This window comes from Protopterus annectens, chromosome 9.part0 (genome assembly GCF_019279795.1).
Source record: "Protopterus annectens isolate FY-2018-M chromosome 9.part0, PAN1.0, whole genome shotgun sequence".
NCBI lineage: Eukaryota > Metazoa > Chordata > Ceratodontiformes > Protopteridae > Protopterus > Protopterus annectens.
The window spans coordinates 175,170,205-175,191,965 of NC_056743.1; the positions used below are offsets into that span (position 1 = coordinate 175,170,205).

General features: G+C 41.8%; 1 protein-coding gene across 1 annotated transcript in view; it reads left to right on the forward strand.

Annotated features, from left to right (window-relative positions):
- Positions 1 to 21,761, forward strand: part of PPFIBP1 (PPFIA binding protein 1) — a 2,404,664-nt gene that overhangs the window by 1,690,274 nt on the left and 692,629 nt on the right. Inside the window, exon 21 of the mRNA XM_044082713.1 lies at positions 19,681 to 19,769. Coding sequence (XP_043938648.1) covers positions 19,681 to 19,769 — 89 coding nt within the window. The remainder of the gene's footprint in view (positions 1 to 19,680; positions 19,770 to 21,761) is intronic.

Here is a 21,761-nt window from a genome sequence, read left to right on the forward strand (position 1 = left end):
GGGACCAGGGTAGATAGTAATCTCTCCTTTGACAATCATATTGCAAAAGTAGTTAGGAACTCCTCCTGTGTAGCCCATCTAATTACTAAAGGGTTCGCATCTAGAAATAAAGAGGTTATAGTGCCCCTCTCCTCATCACTCATCAGTCCCATCATAGAGTACAATGCCCCATTTGAGATGTACCTCACAAGACACTTCCAACAGCTGGAAAGACCACAAAAGTACCTCACCAAGAGGATTACTGGCATCAAAAATATGTCCTATGCAGCCTGACTGGAAAAACTCCAGCTGTACTCGGTGGCATATCGCTTACTCAGAGGTGATCTCTGCCTGACTTACAAAGCCATGTCCAACTCAGAATTGGACATGCTCCACCTAAAGAAATCCAAGTCACTGCAAGCCACTCGCACTAGTGAGCTAGACCTCACCATAACAATAAATAGAACATGCTGGAGGGATAGATTCCTGTCACAGAGACTCCCCATGCTTTGGAACAAAATTCCTAACTACATTAGGCAGAGCCCCTCACTAACACTCTTCAAGAGAAACCTTGACAAGTGGATGGGTAACAGAAAATTCACCCCTGGGTTCACTACAGAGGCTCACTTAATTAATCAATGGGGCGGCGAAAGCTGACACACTCTGGCTATGCTTATAAATGCCCTCAGGTAGATAGCCTAGTACCTCCCTATGAGCTTAAGTGCATATTAGCAAGTATCCAAGAGTGATATATAACAGATTAGTCTTCAAGAGGGCCCTCTGGTGTGAGTGCATATTACTTATCCTCAGCCCCCTTATGGTGGTTCAGCTCCTTCACCTACTACTTTGGCTAGCTGATCTTTGAATGTGAAATGTTTGTAGTGTAATATTATAGACTTGCTTGGGGATTTTTTTCTGTTTCAGGTGCAGCTCATTTATGTTATACTTGGGAAGAACTGGGATGAGAGTGACCACACTTTTGACCTTTTATTGGAGTATGCCTTTAAGTGCAGAGGGTGGAAGAATTGCTAGGGAATGAGCTCTTAGTACGGAACTGTCATTTCTTGCCCCTCTTCAAAGGGACATATTTAATATCAGCTGATAAAGTGAATGTTCATGTGTCTTATTTTACATCATATGCCCTGTATTCGCCTCTGCCATTTATGTTGATCATCATTGTCTTGCTTCTTGCTGTTGGGCTGGAAAATGCATTGTAGTCGTGTGTATGTAAGTTATTAGGGCTACATTAATTTCTACTACTAAACAATGCCTAGAAGACCATCCCCACTGCTTTTCACCATTGGCTATTGTCTGTAAATGCCTGTATATCTATAATGGTGTGACAGTTTTCCATATTTGTTCAAGGATTGTTATTGACACAGTTGCCTGTAACTACAGATTCATGGGTGCCAAAGATAACTTCCAGGGGCTATTTGATTCCGTTTTCCTTCCTGCCTCAAAAAAAAAGAGAGAAGTTCCAGATGTTCCATCCAGTCAGTGGGAATCGACAACAGTAGAACTTTCAAAACTAGTAGAAAAAGTCATCCAGCTTGTCCCCCAAGACCATTTGGAATCCAGAGTCTACTTGAGGTTCTTTTTAGTGCCAAAGATGACTGTGGACCCTAGACCCATTCTGGGTCTCCCTCATCTAAGTCAGTTTGTAAAACAGACATTCTGGATCGTCACAATGCAGTCCATACTGTTTATACTGAGGAAGAATGGTTGGATGTGCTCTATAGATTTCCAGGGTGCTTACTATCCAGGAGATTCCTCCATCTCCATCTGAGAGACTATCACCATCAGTTCAAAGCTCTGTCTTTCAGTCTCACAGCAACCCCCAGGGTGTTCACCAAGATAATGATAGTGGTGACAAGGCACTTGCGACTGCTAGGGATCCAAGTTTTTCCTTACCTTGATGATTGACTCTTAACTGCTGTCTCAGAGCATCTGCTACTACACCACCTAGATTTTGTGCTCCAGTGTCATCTGACACTAACCCAACAAATAGGATTTATAGGGTGCCATCTCAATACCAGCCTACAAGATCGCCAGCCTTCCTCAGTCCAGAATTTTATTCTTCTGTCTAGCAGCCATGCAGGTACTTCATCATCCATCACCTCCAGCTAGGTTGATCTTACACTTCTTAGGTCTAATGGCATCCATGATTCTGATGGTCCCACTAGCCAGATAGCAGACTCCGGTGGACCCTAGAAGTACAATGGTTTCAGAAGATTCACTCACATGCAAAGGTTTGGCTCACTTAGATCTGCAGATGTCACATTGCCTAGTGGATTACATCCTCTTAAGTAACCGAGGGTTGCCTATTCCATATGGACTTTCTGACAGTGGAAGTAACCATGGACTTTCCAGGGTGGGAGAGAGCATTTTGAAGGGAGGATAGTTCAAGGTGCATGGTCACCCATAGAAGCTAATCTTCACATGAGTATGCTGGAAATGAGCGTGTTCCAGGATCTCCTCTCCAAGGGTGTGATTTCCATATGGATGATGGTATGGTACATCAGTAAACAGAGGGGTACCCGATCCTATCTGCTGTGTTGAAAGGCCATGAGAGGTTGGCAGTGGCGATGTCTTCACATCTTTGTAATAGCACGCAAATCCCGGGAACATCCAGTATTTTAGAGAACAGATTGAGCAGGGTCATTTTGACACTTCTAGTGGTGCCAAGTCCAACAGTGCAAAGTGACCGTGTGACCTTTTTGCCTCATATCTCAGCCACAAATGCAGCTGTTACTTTGACCTGATCCTTCCACAGGGTAAATCACCGAGGGATATTCCAGTCCACAATTGGCCTCTGGGCCTCCTTTATGATTTTCCTTCCTTACTTCTAATGGACAAGTTCATACAGAAAGCCAGGCAGTGCAAGGCCGGGTAGTCCTCATTTCCCCCTTCTGGCCCAGACTGGTCTAATTCCTTTTCCTGTGGTATATACCAGTGCGTTCTCCTTGGATGTTGGATCAATACCCAGATCTCATAACTCGCCCATCTGGATTGCCTCCCCTGGACCAGAAATCCATGTAATTAACCATATGGTTTCTCCAGTTTTCACCATAGCCAGAAACACCAGGTTTCCCACTATGGCTGTCAGGATCATATTTGCTTCTCAGAAGCCAGCCGCAAAAAAAGTATACCACAGTAAGTGGAAAAGATTATTTGGGCAGTTTGCAGAGACTTGGACCCTTTTTCGTCACCAGTTCTGTCCATATTAGAATTATTATAAGAGTTTTTTGACGAGGGTTCTAGTTATTCCACCATCGCAGTTCAACTGGCAGCTATCTCAGACTTTCCCATTGGCCATAACAATTCTTCTATTGCTTTTATAAAGATTTCTAAAGTTTGTTTTTTTTTTTTTTTTTTTTTGTGACTTTTCTGTTATGACCTCCTATCAAGGGCCTAGTTCCCCCACAGGCCCATGGCATATTGCTATTATGCTTCAGGCTCTAAACCTGCCTTTGAGTCTGTACCACAGTAGATTTAAATGTTGTGACCTGGAAAATAATATTTCTGCTCTCAATTCCATCAGCCAGACAGATTTCAGGATTACAGGCACTTTGTGTAACCCCCCCCCCCCCACCCCCATCTGTTCTTTCATAAAGACAGAGTTTAACTAGCATGTTCTTTCTCCATAAGGTGACATGTGAGACAAACTTTAATAAGTCATTAAATTTACCAGCATTTTTCAGTCGTATATTCCGATATGAATATGTGGATGTTCATCATCAGCTCAGGTTCTGTCTTCATAGAATGAAGCAATTCAGGAAATCTGATCAGTTGTTTGCCTTTTCAAAGCAAAAATTGGGTAAAGCTGTTGCCAAAGTTGCCCTTTCAAGATGGTTGTCAGACTGCATTTCATTTGTCTGTAACAAAAATTTGCTCTACATTCTAAGGCTAGGGCTCATTCCACTAGAGCAATATCTACTTCAACAGCCTTTTCTAAAAGACTTCCCATTGATGATATTTGTGCTGTAGCAACTTGATCCACAATCCATATTTTTGTGTCTCATTCAAAACTGGATGTACAGTCTAGATCACTTTCCTCTTTTGGCTTCATCATCTTCAGGAATGTTCTTCCTTGTTACCACCCAGAGAAAAAGCTTAGGAATCTATCGCAGGTGTTGAACCGAATAAAAATAGACAACACTGAATGCAAAAGTTATGTACCTAACATAATGTTGTCCAGTTCAGTCTTCCTGCCTCCTTCCCCCTTCCTAAATTGACACATATGAATAGAGTCAAGGAACAACAGCAACTCCTTAGGCAAACACCATGGCCATTGATGTGAAATTCAAAACGTCTATTAGATCAAAGCAAGCACTTCCGTATTCCTAATGAATGCTTCGTCAGACTTGAAATTGTTAAAATTAAAACCACCATTTAAAAGGAACCCTACACCAATCATTGCTTACACCGTCATTCAGTACAATTAGTCAAGAACAACACATGTTGAAATATAAACAAATGTAAAAACATACATACCCAACTCCTGCAAAACAGTTAATGTTGTTTCAGGTTAAATGTACTACACTATCATTCAAATAACTAACATCTTTAACAAAATAATACATTGAATGTGCTTGTGCACCCAAGCTTGCAATCGTTAAAAAAAAAGTAATTATTGCAGAATGTATAAAACAGTGTTGACTCACGTTGTGAACCGAAAATTATATCACAGGTATGATTAGATCACAAAAATGACGAACAATAAAAAATAATAAAAATGCATGAATGATGTTCGTACGGGAAGAAGTCATGTGCAAATCGGCTCATTTGTTGGGCCTGTAAACAAACTCTGCAGTTGCTGGAAAACTCTCATAAGGAATATTCAAATGCAGTATCAGCACACTTCATAAACCGAAAAAGCATATTTTGTAAACCAGAAAATCAAGTGCAGAATAGCTAGTATGTTACACCTAATAAACTTTGCAATTACTGAAAAAAATCTCATTAAAGGCATGCAAAAGCAATATCAGTGCACTTCGTAGACCAGAAATTGCATCACAATTATAAATAAAAAACAAACGTTTACTACTTTATATCTAAAATGCTATCTATGCTATTATAGAACAGCACATAATGCGCAACTAATAAAAATAGAGAAATTACATCAAAAGGGATGGACTATTGAACAAAATACAATAAATACCTGTTACCATCATTTAACCTGCAATAACATTAATCTACTGAACTACAATATTGAAACAGCTGCGTATATAAATTATTAGCAAATGCATCAAATCTTAAGAGAAAACTATTACTTGATAAAATCTAATAATTCTGTCATTCTTACCTGGAGAAAACTTTGTAACTCTGTAATGTTCTGTAGTCCTATCTCACCTTCATTCTTACTGATGGGATCGGAGCCGATCCTCAGCTCCGACTCTGCCTGTTTACAAGCTCAAAGTCTTCTAGTTGGCTCGTGGTTAGGTAGGTATCCCATGGTGCACCCGTACAATCCACAGATCTCGTTTGCCGCGTCCGGATGTGCTTCTTCTTGGCTGTGGCTAAGTCTTACACATTTTGTTCAAAATTTTGGATAAATCTTCTATTTTCATATTTTGTTGTGTTATATACCATTGTATAGCTATAGTTAGCGTAGTGTTTGCAGTTAGAATAGTTGGTGTTTATCAGAGCGCCTTTCATGTGCAGTTCTTTAAGTACAGTTGGCTATTGGCCTTATAGTACTTGGTATCCTGTGTGCTTGGTTAAATACTATAAGTAATAACTTTTTGCGGAGCTTCCGCTTGCTGGGTTTTTTTTTTCCTGTTATTAGTGTTGCAGACAGAACGAGGTTCTTTTGACCTTGTTCTTTGTGTTTTCCACAATTTAGAACTGTATTCCCGTTCTGTTGTGTGTGCAAGTCTCTCTAGTTGTTTCTGTACCTACTAGGTCCGTCTTAGTTAGAGGATCTAGTTTCCCTTTCTTTTCTACCCGGGCTAGGCCCATTTAAGTTAGAGGACCTAGTCCTCCCACTTTCTTTCGTGTGTGTGTGTGTGTGTGTGTGTGTGTGTGTGCGCGCGAGAGTTCATCTTCTGTGAGATGTCTAAGGAAGGCAAAGACCATAAATCATCTGGCTTTAAAAAATGCATAAAATGCTCACAGAAGATGTCCATAACGGATGGCCACAGTAACTGCATTTACTTTCTTGGGGCCATCCACTTACAGGAAACTTGCTAATTTTGCCACTCTTTTAGTGCTAGGGTGTTGCAAGAAAGAAAAAATAAGCTCATTCTAAAAGGTCTCCTAAAGCCTTCTTTTGAGGAGGATCTGGCTAGCTCTTCCTCCTCTGCTAGATCACTGGGATCTAAAAAGGAAAAGTCTAAATCCTCTAAGAGGCCCTCCCCGGAGCTGGCTGGTGTCTCGGAGCCGCCTCTTAAAATTACTAAGCCTGACAAACTTACTATCTCATCGGCCCCACTGAGTTCGGAGCCAATCGAGAGTGTTACTAGTGTGGTTACAGGGTCGGCATCAACTATTTTGGAGCCGACCACTGAGAGTATTCAGCGGAGCCGGTCTATGGACCCTTTACCGGTCTCCCCTACTTTAAAGTCACCCCTACTACAGAGATCCCATTCTACTCTGTCCTACAGGTCTTCCTGGAGTTTATCAGAAGAAGATGTGGAGAGGGTAGTGCTGAGACTTCTGAAGTCATCTGTCTTATCTAAATTGTTGTTGGCTCTGACCCAGTCGGTTCCGGGGCTACTTGAGTCTGTCCCCCCATCTGTGATTTCTCCTCCGAGCCATGCTGGTCTTTCGGAGCCGGAGTGTTTGGTACCACTGGTGGAACCCTCGGTTCCATCTCCCCCGAGGTTGTTTCGGAGCCGAGTTCTGCTCTGACACTTTCAGTGCCGTACATGGTGTCTAGGAGCCATAGCTCCCTGGTCGGCCATGACAGGGACACCTGGAATCGAACCTCTTCGGTTCTGAGCCTTCCTTTCAGTGCGTCGGCGAGGGTGAGTTCGGACCCTACATCTATCTCGGAGCCGATGGCTCTGGAGCCGAGGAGGTCTTCGGAGTCTGAGAGGTCGGCATTCGAGATGATGAGGAGTGTGCCGTTCCAATCATCAGCTCCTACCAGGGGTACCGACACTCTTCCCCCCCCCCAGGGCACCTACTTCTGTCTCAGCTCCTACTCTCTCTCTCTGGACAGCAGAGACCCTCGCAGCCTCAGGAGCCACCGGCTGTTGGCCCTCACTCTTCTGAGACCTCCTCGGAATACCCTTCAGAGGAGCCCCCACGGAAGAGAACATGCAAGAGGAAGTATGTAGACTCCCAGGATGAGTCTCTTAACTCAGACACTGACCTCAAAGAGTCAGAAGGGTCCCCCAAGTCGCCCTCTGATGTCTCCTTCGTAGACATCCTGGAAATCCTTAAGCAGACATGCGGCTGGCCCACTGTCACCCCTTCTGATGAGGAGTCTGTGTACCTGAAGGCTTTCGGGTCTCACACTTCAGCCTCTTGGGTGTCTCTACCTTTCGACGAACTGATGGAGCTACTTAGTTGGGAGGTGTGGGATACTCCTGATTCCATGGAGCCAGTCCCCAGGAGACCAAATATGTTTCTTTCTGTGCCCAAGGAAAAATAAATTTTGTCTAAAGGTGTTCCCGTAGATGCCATGGTGGTGGCAGCAGCCACTAAGAAGGAGCTTAGCTGAAACAACTTCTTCTGATCATCTGCCGAATAAGGAGTCTCAAACGATTGACAGATACGGGAAGCATATCTTTTCATCAGTGGCATTTACTCTTAGATTGCTGAACTACCTTACACACTTCACGAGGCTTCAGATAAATCTCCTTAAGGAGTTAGGAGATTCTCTATAAGGTACATGTAATGAGGGAGCCACTGACAAGGTGTCTGCCCAGTTGTCCACCTTGAACTCTATTGTCAACTCGTCCATGAGGCTCATTTCGTATGCAGCCGATGGAGCGAGTAGAGCAGCGGGTTCAGGAATTTCCCCAAAGACATCATTCCTGGATGCATTTGTGTAATTTTGCAGAACCATTCAAGTCTACCTTTACCAACGCCCCTTTGACAGTTCTTCATTGTTTGGACCCAAGGTAAAGGACACATTCACCCGGTGTGAGCAAGAAGGAAAAACACACTCTGCCGTGGGAGTATGTTTTGCTGTCCCCTCTAGAACATACCCTAAGGGTCAGAGAGGTGGTAAAATGTGGTTCAAGAAGTCCCAGAGGTTTTTCCCAGATGCACAGGGTGACTCCTCCTTCAGAGGCAGAGGAGGAGGAGGAAATAGTAGACGTCGCCCTAGAGGCAGGGGTGGACCGCAAAACCAGGGAGGCAGCGATTTGTTTTGGGGCCAGCCTTACCAGCGCTCCTGATGTGGGGCCTGACTGTGCTTCTCTGGAGCTGGTCAGGGGTCACATATCTTTGAATCCAGAAGCCTGGCTAAGTATCACTCAAGACAAATTGGTACAAAGAATCATTACTGGAGGTTATGTCATACCCTTTTCTCTCTCACCCTATGTTCCTAAGAAGATCCCGGATGTTCCACCCAATCACAGGGATCAGGCAACTGTGGAGGTCAACAAGTTGCTGGCAAAGAGTCATCCAGACTGTCCCAGCAGACCAAATAGGATCCAGAACTTACTCCAGGTTCTTTAGTGCCAAAACGTACAGGGGACTGGAGGCCCATCTTGGACCACAGCAGATTGAACGAATCAGTAAAGGAAGACAAGTTTCAGATGGTGACACTGCAGTCTATTCTCCCGTTACTAGGGAAAGACACTTGGATGTGCTCAGTAGACCTCCAAGACGTTTACTATCATATAAAAATGGACAGGGCGTCGAGGAGTCATCTACGCTTCCGGCTGGGAGCCAGTCCTTACCAGTTTCGTGCTCTGCCCTTTGGTCTCACCACAGCCCCCAGGGTGTTCTCCAAGTGTATGGCAGTAGTGACAGCTCACCTGAGACGTTGAGGATTCCAGGTGTTTCCGTATCTGGACGACTGACTCCTGACCGCCCCCACCAGGCATCTACTTCTTCAGACCAGAGACGCTACCATTCAACTTTGTGCCCAGTTGTGGATTTCTGTTAGTTGGTAAAAATCTGCCTTATTGCCCTCTCAATTTGTGAATTTTATAGGTGCAGAGATAGACACAGTAGACATGTTGGCTCGTCTGCCAGTAGAAAGGGCACAGAATCTGGTTCTTCAAATTCAACTTCTTCTCACCCTGCGAAAACTCAAGGCCAAGACTATTCTGAAGCATTTACGGACCATGGCTTCCGCCATGCTACTAGTGCCACTAGCCAGACTACACATGAGGGTTCTTCAGTGGCTGCTGTCATCCCCAGTGGCCCTTTCAACACCTACCATTATCTCATCCCATATTGCTGACAGACTCTTGCAAAAAGAACCTCATTTGGTGGACTCAACCCAACCAGTTAACCACAGGCACTTCATTTGTCCCTCACCATCCCATTGCCACTGTGACCACGGATGCCTCACATATAGGGTGGGGGCGGCATTGTCTAGGCAGGACTGTCCAAGGCACATGGCAAGATCACGAGGCTCACCTGCATATCAACGTTCTAGAGATGAGGGTGGTGCTCCTGGCGTTGCAAGCACTTCATGACCTTCTGCCTCTTGGGACGATTGAGATACAATCAGACAACATGTCGGTAGTATGTTATATCAACAAACAAGGTGGAACCAGATCATACCCACTTTGCCGAGAGGCCATTCGGGTTTGGAGATGGGCGATATCTTTCCAGCATTTTCTGGTGGCTACGCACATTCCAGGGCAGCCAACGTGATAGCAGACAAGCTCAGCCGGGCAATCTTGATGCCTCATGAGTGGTGTCTGAAACAGGAAATAGCGGAGCAGATTTTCTGCAGATGGGGACAGCCTTGCTGCAATCTCTTTGCCAGTCCGATCAATGCCAAATGCAGCAAATATTTCTCCCTCATCCCTTCTCCAGGGGAGTCACCGAGAGACGCACTTGTTAAAGATTGGCCCCTGGGTCTCCTTTATGCTTTTCCTCTCATACCCAAGGTGATTCAGAAAGTGAAACAGCTGGGAAGCAAACTGATCCTCATTGCTCCTTACTGGTCTCGTCAAGTTTGGTTCCCCTTTCTCAGGCCTCCTCTTCTAGACGATCCTTGGATTCTGGACCCAGTGCCAGATCTCTTGACACACATGTCAGGCTCGCTTCATCCCACGTTACACACCCTCAATTTGACAGCTTGGCTGCTCCAGTTCCTTCCCTAGTCAGGCTTCACGACTTCTCACCCTCTGTGACTCCTAACGTCCTCTCATAAACCCTGCACTAAGAGACTATATTCCAGTAAATGGAGGAGATTATCTAGGCTGAGAAAAAGAATGTTGACCCTTATACCGCCTTCATTCTGGTGGTTTTGGAATTTCTGTCTGAGCTTTTCCACTAGGGATCTGCGGCTGCCACTATCCATGTTCAATTGGCAGTGATTTCTAATTTTCATCTAGGCATGTAAGATTCTAATCTGATGTCACATAGGCTGTGCAAAACCTTCCTTAAAGATGCCACTTTAAGACCCCCATTTCAAGAACCCGTTGCTTCATGGGATTGGAAATTTGTGCTTTCCAAATTGACGTCTCCAACCTTTAAGCCTTCTCATTCATCATCTTTGAAATTCCTGTCTTGGAAGACTTTATTTCTGGTGGCTATCACATCTGCCAGAAGGGTGTCAGAGTTACAAGCACTGTCTGTAAAACCCCCTTATCTGGCTTTTCACAAAGACAGAGTATCTCTTCATACTAATCCATCCTTTGTCCCCAAGGTCTGTTCCCATAGCACTTTGAACCAATCCATAGAACTTCCAGTGTTCTTCCAAATCATTCCAACGCAGCGGAATACAAGTTTCATCAGTTGGATGTTCATAGACAATTACGTTTTTATTTGCTCCGGACTAAGGAATTCAGGAAGTCAGATCAATTATTAATTTCCTTCTCCGAATCCAGATCAGGTTTGCCAGTTTCCAAAGTAACCCCCTCAAATTGGATATCTAGCTATATAGCTTACATTTACAACTCTGAGGGTAGGCCTTTACCTTTCAAAATCAAGGCTCATTCTACAAGATCTTAATCTACCTCTGCAGCCTTTTCAAGCCAGGGTCCCAAATGATAATAGCTGTGCAGCAGCAACTTCGGCTACCCCTCACACATTTATTACTCATTACAAATTGGATTTAACCTCCAGGGGTAGAGCTTAGTTAAAACCATCATAGACCTCAAACTGTTTGTTCGTAAATTGAATTTAAAAACTGTTTTGGGCAAAGGCTCTTCTTTGACTAACCCCTTTAGAATAGCTAGCTTATTTAATCCACCTTTAGTTAATAACCTGAAATCATTCGAAAAAGCATGTGAGCTGGATCTAAGACACCTAGCGGAAAATAAGGAAAATAAGGGTAGTAAAAAGAAGAACATACTTAATATTTCCAGTGAACAGCGGGATTTTTTAACTTTAATCCAGGATTGTAACATACGGGTCATGAAACCCGATAAGGGTAATGGACTTATTTTTATGAACAACAACGATTACGTAAATGAATTATCCATTCACTTAAATAATGGTCCGTATGAGATAATCAGTCTGAATGAAGTAAATAAAGCTCACAGTTACATAAGAAATGTAATTGAGGACTTATTCTTGGAGGAATTTATTGACCAGGATATACACTCTTATTTGTGTATGTTAGCACCAAAAATACCGAAGTTTTTCGGAGTCCCAAAAATCCATAAGTCCATCATTAAACCCCCATTTAGACCAATTGTTGACAGCAGGGGGTCTATTTTGGTGGGGTGTGCTAAATACGTGGATACAATTCTCAAACCACTCATTAAAACAGAGAAGCAAATCTGTAGGGACTCGTGGCATTTTCTGGAGAATATTAACAAAATAGCCTTTGACCCAAATTTTGTCTTCTTGACAGTGGATATAAAAGATTTATATACTGTGATTCCAGATCATTTGGGTGTAGAATGGTTAAGGTTATTTATGGAAAACAAAAAAGTACCCCAGAATATAATTTACATCACTGAAACATTATTGGAGCTGATTTTGAAATATAGTTTTTTTAATTTCAATGGGCTCATCTACAAACAAACTACAGGGGTGGCCATGGGCTCCCCGTGTGGAGGAGCATTCGCAAATTGTGTTATTGCACAATGGGAAAATACTTTTCTATTCACCAACGAAGTTTATAAAAAACATGTCGCCTGGTATACTAGATACCAGGACGACATGTTTTTTCTGTGGAAGGGCTCTGTGGATGAAATAAAAGCTTTTATTGAAACCATGAAGACTTTCACAAGTTTTCTTGACTTCACATTTGAAGTGAATGTCAATGAAATTAATTATTTAGACATACTGCTTACTAAGGATTACGAAGAATCCAGGTTTATGAGTAGGATTTATCGTAAACCCACCTATTCGAACGGGTTCCTACATTTCAGCAGCTGCCACCCTTACCATCAAAAGAAAGCAGTGGTGAAAGGGCAGATGGTAAGGGCGGCACGTATGACCACCAGGGATGTAGATTTCTACAAGGAGTGCGATAAATTAAGCAACATGTTTGTAAACAGAGGTTATCCTCAAGTCCTTCTTATTGAAATTAAAAAAGAAGTAGAGAGTAAAAGGGTGGTGGGACATTTTAGGCCTATTTTAAACTCAGGGTACTCTGATACTCATACAAACCAAGATAACAAGGAAATTGAAACGATGAATAGTGTTAGGGCAGATTTGGGAATAAAGTTCTTGTGTACGTTCTCAGTAGACCATCATTACATCAGGGATATCCTACAGAAGAATTGGTCAATTATTAAAGAGGACAAACAGTTAATAGACCTGCTAGGCTCAGTTCCAGGATTCACCTTTAGAAAAGGATTCTCGCTGAAATCCCTCTTGGAGAGGAATAATAAAAGAACATTTTTTAATAGGTGTAAGGGCATGACCCAATGTGGGACATGCCGTCAGTGTAAACACATCCAAGAAGGGACACAACTTAATATTAACAAGAATACATACAAGGTCATGGGTAACTTCAATTGTGGGTCTAAGGCAGTCGTTTACGTCGCCCTATGTAATCTATGTTCGGCTTTCTATATAGGAAAGACCGAAAGGGCACTTAAGAAACGCATATATGAACACCTTTATGCAATCTCAAAGGTAGATTTAAAGAACGCACTAGCCCGCCATGTTATAGACTATCCTAGTCATGCTTTTCACTTTGCTGTGGTAAAACAAGTGGCAACTGACCCAAACAGTGGCCCTTGGCAGGTTAACTTAGAAAAGGAAGAATTGTTCTGGCAGGTGAGAACGGCAGCGTATATATATCCTGGACTAAATTATGCCATTGCTTTGTCCTGCATCCTTAAAATGTTAGCTATGAGGAGATAATACAGGTTTCCATCCTAACACCGACCACACTATCTTGTTTAGAATAGTCCACAGTCTTCAAGGTTCAACCTACTTTATTCCTTGGTCCTTTGTATATTTTAGGGTTTTCAGGCCAATTTTTTATTATTTTTTAGCATGGCGCTACTTCTTTTTTAGATAGATGGTTTTTTGGTTAAGCTATAGGTAGCCCTTACGTGGGTGAGTCGCACTTGTTGGGGGGTGGGGGGGAATTTTTGCTTCGTTGGCTATCAGAATTTTGTTTCATTAATGTAAATATGTAGGTTAATATTACCTAATTTAAGTGGAAATGTTTTTTCCCTTTTTTGCTTGTTTTTTAATGCGGTTATTACTGTATATTATTTAATTAACCATCAAAACTGCTTATACAATTTGTATGCATTGACATAAATTAGATTTTAAGGAAGTTGTTTTTAAATAATGGTGTCTTTAGGAAACAGCGTGTTTTCATACATATAAAAAATGTTTTCTTGTGTAATTCACTTGAAAAAGCACAAAGAGCCCTTTAAATGAAGGTGGATCACTAATTAAAAGTGTTTTAATTAGGGAGGGATTACAAGTATTTAATCTTCCCCCTCCTTGTTTTTAACTGTTTTGTCTGAAGAAGGTGGGTTATTATACCCTCCGAAAGTTCTTGGTTAATAAAAGTGCTAACATTATCGTTTTACAGCTACCGCTTGTTCATTGGATTATTTTATCATATCTGCAGTAAGCTTCCTTCGTGGTTTTTAACTTCAACAATCAGACAACATGTCGGTAGTATGTTATATCAACAAACAAGGTGGAACCAGATCATACCCACTTTGCCGAGAGGCCATTCGGGTTTGGAGATGGGCGATATCTTTCCAGCGTTTTCTGGTGGCTACGCACATTCCAGGGCAGCCAACGTGATAGCAGACAAGCTCAGCCGGGCAATCTTGATGCCTCATGAGTGGTGTCTGAAACAGGAAATAGCGGAGCAGATTTTCTGCAGATGGGGACAGCCTTGCTGCAATCTCTTTGCCAGTCCGATCAATGCCAAATGCAGAAAATATTTCTCCCTCATCCCTTCTGCAGGGGAGTCACCGAGAGACGCACTTGTTAAAGATTGGCCCCTGGGTCTCCTTTATGCTTTTCCTCCTTTTCCTCTCATACCCAAGGTGATTCAGAAAGTGAAACAGCTGGGAAGCAAATTGATCCTCATTGCTCCTTACTGGTCTCGTCAAGTTTGGTTCCCCTTTCTCAGGCCTCCTCTTCTAGACGATCCTTGGATTCTGGACCCAGTGCCAGATCTCTTGACACACATGTCAGGCTCGCTTCATCCCACGTTACACACCCTCAATTTGACAGCTTGGCTGCTCCAGTTCCTTCCCTAGTCAGGCTTCACGACTTCTCACCCTCTGTGACTCCTAACGTCCTCTCATAAACCCTGCACTAAGAGACTATATTCCAGTAAATGGAGGAGATTATCTAGGCTGAGAAAAAGAATGTTGACCCTTATACCGCCTTCATTCTGGTGGTTTTGGAAATTCTGTCTGAGCTTTTCCACTAGGGATCTGCGGCTGCCACTATCCATGTTCAATTGGCAGTGATTTCTAATTTTCATCTAGGCATGTAAGATTCTAATCTGATGTCACATAGGCTGTGCAAAACCTTCCTTAAAGATGCCACTTTAAGACCCCCATTTCAAGAACCCGTTGCTTCATGGGATTGGAAATTTGTGCTTTCCAAATTGACGTCTCCAACCTTTAAGCCTTCTCATTCATCATCTTTGAAATTCCTGTCTTGGAAGACTTTATTTCTGGTGGCTATCACATCTGCCAGAAGGGTGTCAGAGTTACAAGCACTGTCTGTAAAACCCCCTTATCTGGCTTTTCACAAAGACAGAGTATCTCTTCGTACTAATCCATCCTTTGTCCCCAAGGTCTGTTCCCATAGCACTTTGAACCAATCCATAGAACTTCCAGTGTTCTTCCAAATCATTCCAACGCAGGAATACAAGTTTCATCAGTTGGATGTTCATAGACAATTACGTTTTTATTTGCTCCGGACTAAGGAATTCAGGAAGTCAGATCAATTATTAATTTCCTTCTCCGAATCCAGATCAGGTTTGCCAGTTTCCAAAGTAACCCCCTCAAATTGGATATCTAGCTATATAGCTTACATTTACAACTCTGAGGGTAGGCCTTTACCTTTCAAAATCAAGGCTCATTCTACAAGATCTTTATCTACCTCTGCAGCCTTTTCAAGCCAGGGTCCCAAATGATAATAGCTGTGCAGCAGCAACTTCGGCTACCCCTCACACATTTATTACTCATTACAAATTGGATTTAACCTCCAGGGGTAGAGCATCCTTTGGTCCCACGGTACTCATGAGTATTTTTCTTGAGCCACCCTAGAATAAGATGCTAGGGATGCTGTCCCATCAGTAAGAATAAAGGCGAGATAGGACTACAGAAAATAAAGAAGTTTTGTACTCACCATAACGTTCCATGTTTGTAGTCCATCTCGCCCTTTATTCTTACGAACCCACCCTCCTACCCCCATCCTGGAAGTACCTGGAGACGGACCAATATTGTTATCATGATTTACTGGAGACCTTTTATTATTGGCTTCTTTCTGTATGTTTGCTATTATTTCTCCTAGTTAGCAGCAAACAAGATCTGGGCGTTGTACTGGTGCACCATGGGATACCTACCTACCTAGCCGCGAGACAGCTAGAAGACTTCGAGCTTGTAAGTAGGCCGAGGAACAGCTCCAATCCCATCAGTAAGAATGAAGGACGAGATAGACTACAAACATGGAACATTATGGTGAGTACATAACTTCTTTTTATCCATCATTCGAGTGTACACTAGATGATCACATGACCAGGCAACATGAAGTACATCAGAGTGTGTTATAGAAATGCAACTAATAAAAATGTTCAAAATGTGACAAAATATACAAACATTAAAAGTCACAAACATGATGTAATATCTAAACTAATAAAAAAACAGTGCAATAATGACAAACGCCTATAAAGCCTCAAAACTGGCAAAAAACACCAAATCTACTAATGTGTGAATGGTCTGTCCATTAAAAGAGGTTTTAAAGAGACAGCATCATTGAGACCATAAAACTTATCTGCTTGCAGGTTAATAATTCATCTCTGTTCAAGGGCTTCCATTTCGTTCCTAATGTCACCATTCCTGGAATCCTTGTATACCAATCCAAGAACTAAAAACTTACAAGTATGACAAGATCCTTCCTGTACAACATGCTTAGCTGTAGTTCTATAAATGTCCCTTTTATTAATCTTGTATACATGCTCTCTCTCTCTCTCTCTCTCTCTCTGTCCTATTTGTTTTACCTACATAAAATATGCAGCAACTGTTACAGAAGGCTAGATGTGCTAAGTTCGAAGAGGTACAGTCAGCAAATTGACAAAACCTATATACCCTGCCTGTAGAAGAATGTGTGAAAGTATTGCTATTGGCCATATAACCACAAAAAGTAAAACTCCTACAACTAAATGTGTCTTGTGTCTGTGCAGATATCAAAGGCCTGGGTTAAATATTTCTATAACAAAGCCTTCTCTTAATGTACTTTGCAATTCCTAAAGCTAATCTTAAGAAATGACCCAACTGTCCTAAGTATGCTTCATCAGCTGATAGAACATGCCAGTTCTTATTGATAATATCTAATATATCCCTGTTATCCGAAGTAAAAGATAAAAATAATCTGCAGTCATCTGAACACAGGGGACAGTGTACTGCTGCTGAGGTATCAGAATTATGAGAAAAATAAGGTCTCGCTCTCACTTTTCTTTCAGCAGCTACTGACTCAAATCTTGATTTGCATTCATTGATATTATAGCCTCTGCTCACAAAATCATTCAGTAATTGTTTCCTAGAGGACATAAAAGTATCATCATTATTAGTAAGACATGATAACTGTAATGTTTGTCCTTTCAAAATGTTGTTAAACTATATACGTTCACATCTGGTCATACTTTTAAGTTTTTAGTTCTTGGATTGAATTGACTTGATAAGGAAATCAGGTCATAAAAATAGTTTGCAGTTGCAGAATTTCAACCCAGTTGATTCTGCAAGTCCTGGGATCAATGTCAGCTACTGTAATTTTAGTTCCTTCAGCACCATATCTCATGAGAATTCTGCAGTGGATGCTGCAAACACAATAGTCCGCTTTCTCTCAACCCATGTCAACAAAACTAAGAATAACTTCGTTATGCAGACGGCATCTTTCCTGGTGGATGCAGTCATAACTGTTGGCAGTCATAACTGTTGAAAGGTCATCCTTTCATTCTCCCCTACCCCAAGGCCATAGTAACCGTGGATGCTTCCCAGATTGGGGTGGGGCATTTTTCTGGGGAAGATGGTCCAAGCCACTTGGTCCCTCAAAGAACATATCAATGTTCTGGAAATGAGAGTGGTACCTTCAGCATTGTAAGCATTCCAGAACTCTCTCCCTCTCAGAACAATTGAGATTCATATGGACAACTTGTCAGTAGTGTAGTACATCAACAAACGGGGGACCAGATCTTATCCCCTGTGTCGAGAAGCCCTGAGGGTGTGGCAGTGGGTGATTTCTTCCAACTGTTTTCTAATTGCAACCCATATTCCGGGGAAGTCCATCATGATAGCAGACAAACCGAGTAGGTCTATCTTACTACCTCACGAGTGGTCCCTCAACAACAAAGTGATGGACATGATTTTCTGTCAGTGAGCTAGCCTTACTGTGATCTTTTTGCATCTCACCTAAACAGGTGCAGCAGTTTCTGTGCCCTAATCCCCCCCCACTGGGGGAGTCACCAAGGGATATGCTGTACTCCTTGCTTGGCAACTCGGTCTTGTGTATGCTTATTCTCTGATGCCTTTAATTCTCAAATTCCTTCAGAAAGCAGCCAGGTTGAAGAGCGAAGTCATCCTCATTTCACCTTCCTGGCTTCAACAAATTTGGTTTCCCTTCCTTTGGCCTCATCTTCTGAACCCACATTGGATTCAGGATCCAACTCCAGACCTTCTGTCACACCCGACAGGCATGGTTCACCCATGCATCTCAAATCACAAGCTGAATGCATGGTTTCTCCATTTCCATTAATAGACAACCTATGCTGTCTTCGCCTGTCCATTCTATATCATCTTCCCATAAACCTTCTACGAGGAAACTTTGCAGAAATAAATGGAAAAGATTTGTTTATTGGGCAGAGCAGAATCAGGTGGACCCCTTATCGGCCTTAGTGCAGTCAGTTCTTGAATTTCTAGTAAGTGTATTTAATAAGGGCACTAGTTCATCGACTATTAAAGTTCAGTTTGCAGCTATATCTGACTTTCATATTAGTTTTCAGAATTCGTCCCTGGCTTCCTGTAAACAGTGCAGAGCCTTTTTGAAAGGTACTCTTCTACTTGGACCTCCTTATAAAGATCCTTTATCACCATGGGATTAAACTTTGGTACCACAGGCCTTTGCACATTCTCCCTTTGTACCTGCTGCTAAATGTGATTTAAAATTTTTGTCCTGTAAATCTGTCTTTTTAGTTGCAATTACACCCGCTAGAAGAATTTCAGAACTTCAAGCATCATCTTCTAAGCTCCTGGTCTTTATTTTCTACAAGGATAGTGTCACTTTACGTACCAATGCTCCCTTCTTACCTAAGGTGGTGTAAGAATCCAACATTAACTAGGCCATTAACCTGCCAGTATTCTTCCCAGACTTTATAAATAAAGAAGAATATATGTTGCACTAGCTGGATGTTCATAGACGGTTACATTTCTACCTGAATAGAACAAAAGAAATTAAAAAAACAAACCACTTGTTTGATTCACCCAACTTATGTGCAAAGGAAATGGTTACAAAGGTAACTCTAGCTAGATGGCTGGCAGAGTGCATTTCGTTTGTCTACAGCATATTGGATCTCTGCTTACCTAAACCACTAAAAACAGGAGCCTTGAGGTAGTGTAACAGTCGAGTCGGATCCGAACCCATAAGTTGAGGAAGAATGAAAGTGGACAACACAGATGGAATGTTGTACGTACATAGCTTCTTTTTATGTTTCACTGTAACATTGATTCATAATCATCTGGTTACTGTGTAAAATTCACAGAATATAAAGGTAGGTTTTGTTGTAACTTAACTGGCCATGTGGTGAGTGCTGTTATTTACTTTTAAGTGGTTTCACATAAAACATTGTCCGCCCATGATGCAGTATACCCTTGAAGTATCTTGAATTAATAATTAAAAGCACATACGTTTCATGTAGTTGTTTTACAGATAAAGATGCTTCCTCTTTTCTAGGGTGGCTTGATGATATTGGACTGCCTCAGTACAAGACACAGTTTGATGAAGGCAGAGTTGATGGTAGAATGCTACATTATATGACTGTGGTAAGTATGACAGATATTAGAATGAGGCATCATTGTCTCTAAAAGTACATCTTCCTAATGTTCTGTAAATCACATGCAGTGGGACGGGAGCAAAGTGCTTTGATCTAAGAGTCTGATGTCAGCCCTTTATGTAATGTTTTGGAAAATGTGATCTCAGCAAAACATCCATATCAGACTTCTTTGTACTTCTATATGTGACTATTTTTAAAGGCTAAATTATAGACTCGTCAAGCTAGCATGTTTCATTTGCAAGGCAATCAAACATATTATAACTGATTTGCTAAACTTTGACACTAAAAATCCCATAAGGCTAGACCTGCAGCAGTTTGGCTTTGTGAAGGGTTGATCTTGTTAATGAAGTTAGTTAACTGCATTGAAAGGACAGCACAAGCTGTTGACAGCAGTCATACTGTCCACACAGTGGACTTTATTTTGGACTTAACTTGATTTGGCCAAGGCATTTAACACCAGCCTCCATGCTAACGTAATTAGTAAAGTAAATGTTTTACAAATACATTTCTATATGGTAAGGAGGATGGCCAGGTGGTTAAATGGCAGCAGTCATGGTGCGAGTGGCAGGTGTAGCATCAGAAAGTATGAAGGTTAAGCAGTGCTGCTCCACAGGACTTAGTGCTGAGACCTTCTTTAGTTATTATTTACTTTTCCAACTTCCAGGAGTCATCTCTTCTCCCTAGCATACAGCATAGATAATACTATACTTCAGAATTAGAATGTAGTTGGGAATCTTGGAATGTAGGTTGATAATTCTCACTCTTTTAATCACCATGGAATGACAGTAATCAGGAAATCCTTCTGCCTGGCGCTGCCAATTCCCAAAGGAATGTCACCCAACTTTGTAAGAGCCCCCTTATTATTTATCACTGTTGTTGTCAATGTTTGTCAGTTATTGAATGTAACACCCCATTTAGATCTACCACAGTAGAGTAACAATTATAAAGGCTCTGGAGGTTCTTAACATCACTTGCTTAAAAAACATTTGCTACCAGAAGGGTTAGGAAGCACTTTATTCAGTATTATATAGACTCCTTAGAGATCTATGACCTACATTCTCTGCCATTGGAAGTTACTCTTATACCTGTAGAAGTCACAGTCCCACAGATACTGGAAGTATGGCTGTAAATCTTCAACAGATGAATAAAACATGGTGGAGAGACTAATATTATTCAATGCCATCCCCACCTCTGGAATAGTGTCCCCCTGCAGATCAAGTAGTGTAATACATTACCTTCCTTCAGATGGACTGAGTAATTGGATGGGTATTCATAAACTCACCTATGGCTTGACTGGTTTAACCCACCTTAGGAGTGGGAGGTACAGTAAAAAGTTGGATATCAGCAAGATACTGTGGCTACAAGACTCAGTTACTCTTGTATTTTCCCGTGATTCCTAATTGTTGGGTTCTTAGTTGTAGGGTTTGTACATGAGGTTTTCATTATGCTGGCATTTTTGTTTCAAAACTGCTGTTATAGCCAGAAAATTTAAAAGAATGTATATTTAGTATTTGGGCATTTCTTATATTTTTGAACATTTATCCTGTAGTAGGTTCAGTCAAAGTGTGCTGTACATGAGATCATACATCCTGCACGGAAATTAAAAATAAATAAATAAATACAATAAAACCAACCCAATCCCACACTTTTTCTCAAATACAAATGCTTTTACTCATATTTTACACCAACCGGAGCAGTGAATACATCATTCTGAGAAATGTTAGGACACCTTTACTGGTTCATCAGTCTTCTGTTTTATGACATGGTTTACCAAAAGTGTTTATGTTGATGGTTAATAGACAGTGGCAGTTGCAAAGCTTATAATTGCATTGCTGTCACCAGGGCATGCCTTTCCGCTTCTGGAGAAGCCATCCTTGGCTTCTTTGTGGGTTGTTGATGTGTAGGTTGGCAACTTCTGTCCTGTCAGTACCATCGAGTGTTCTGTTAAACTTCTCATGAATACTGAAGGGAGATTTTTTAA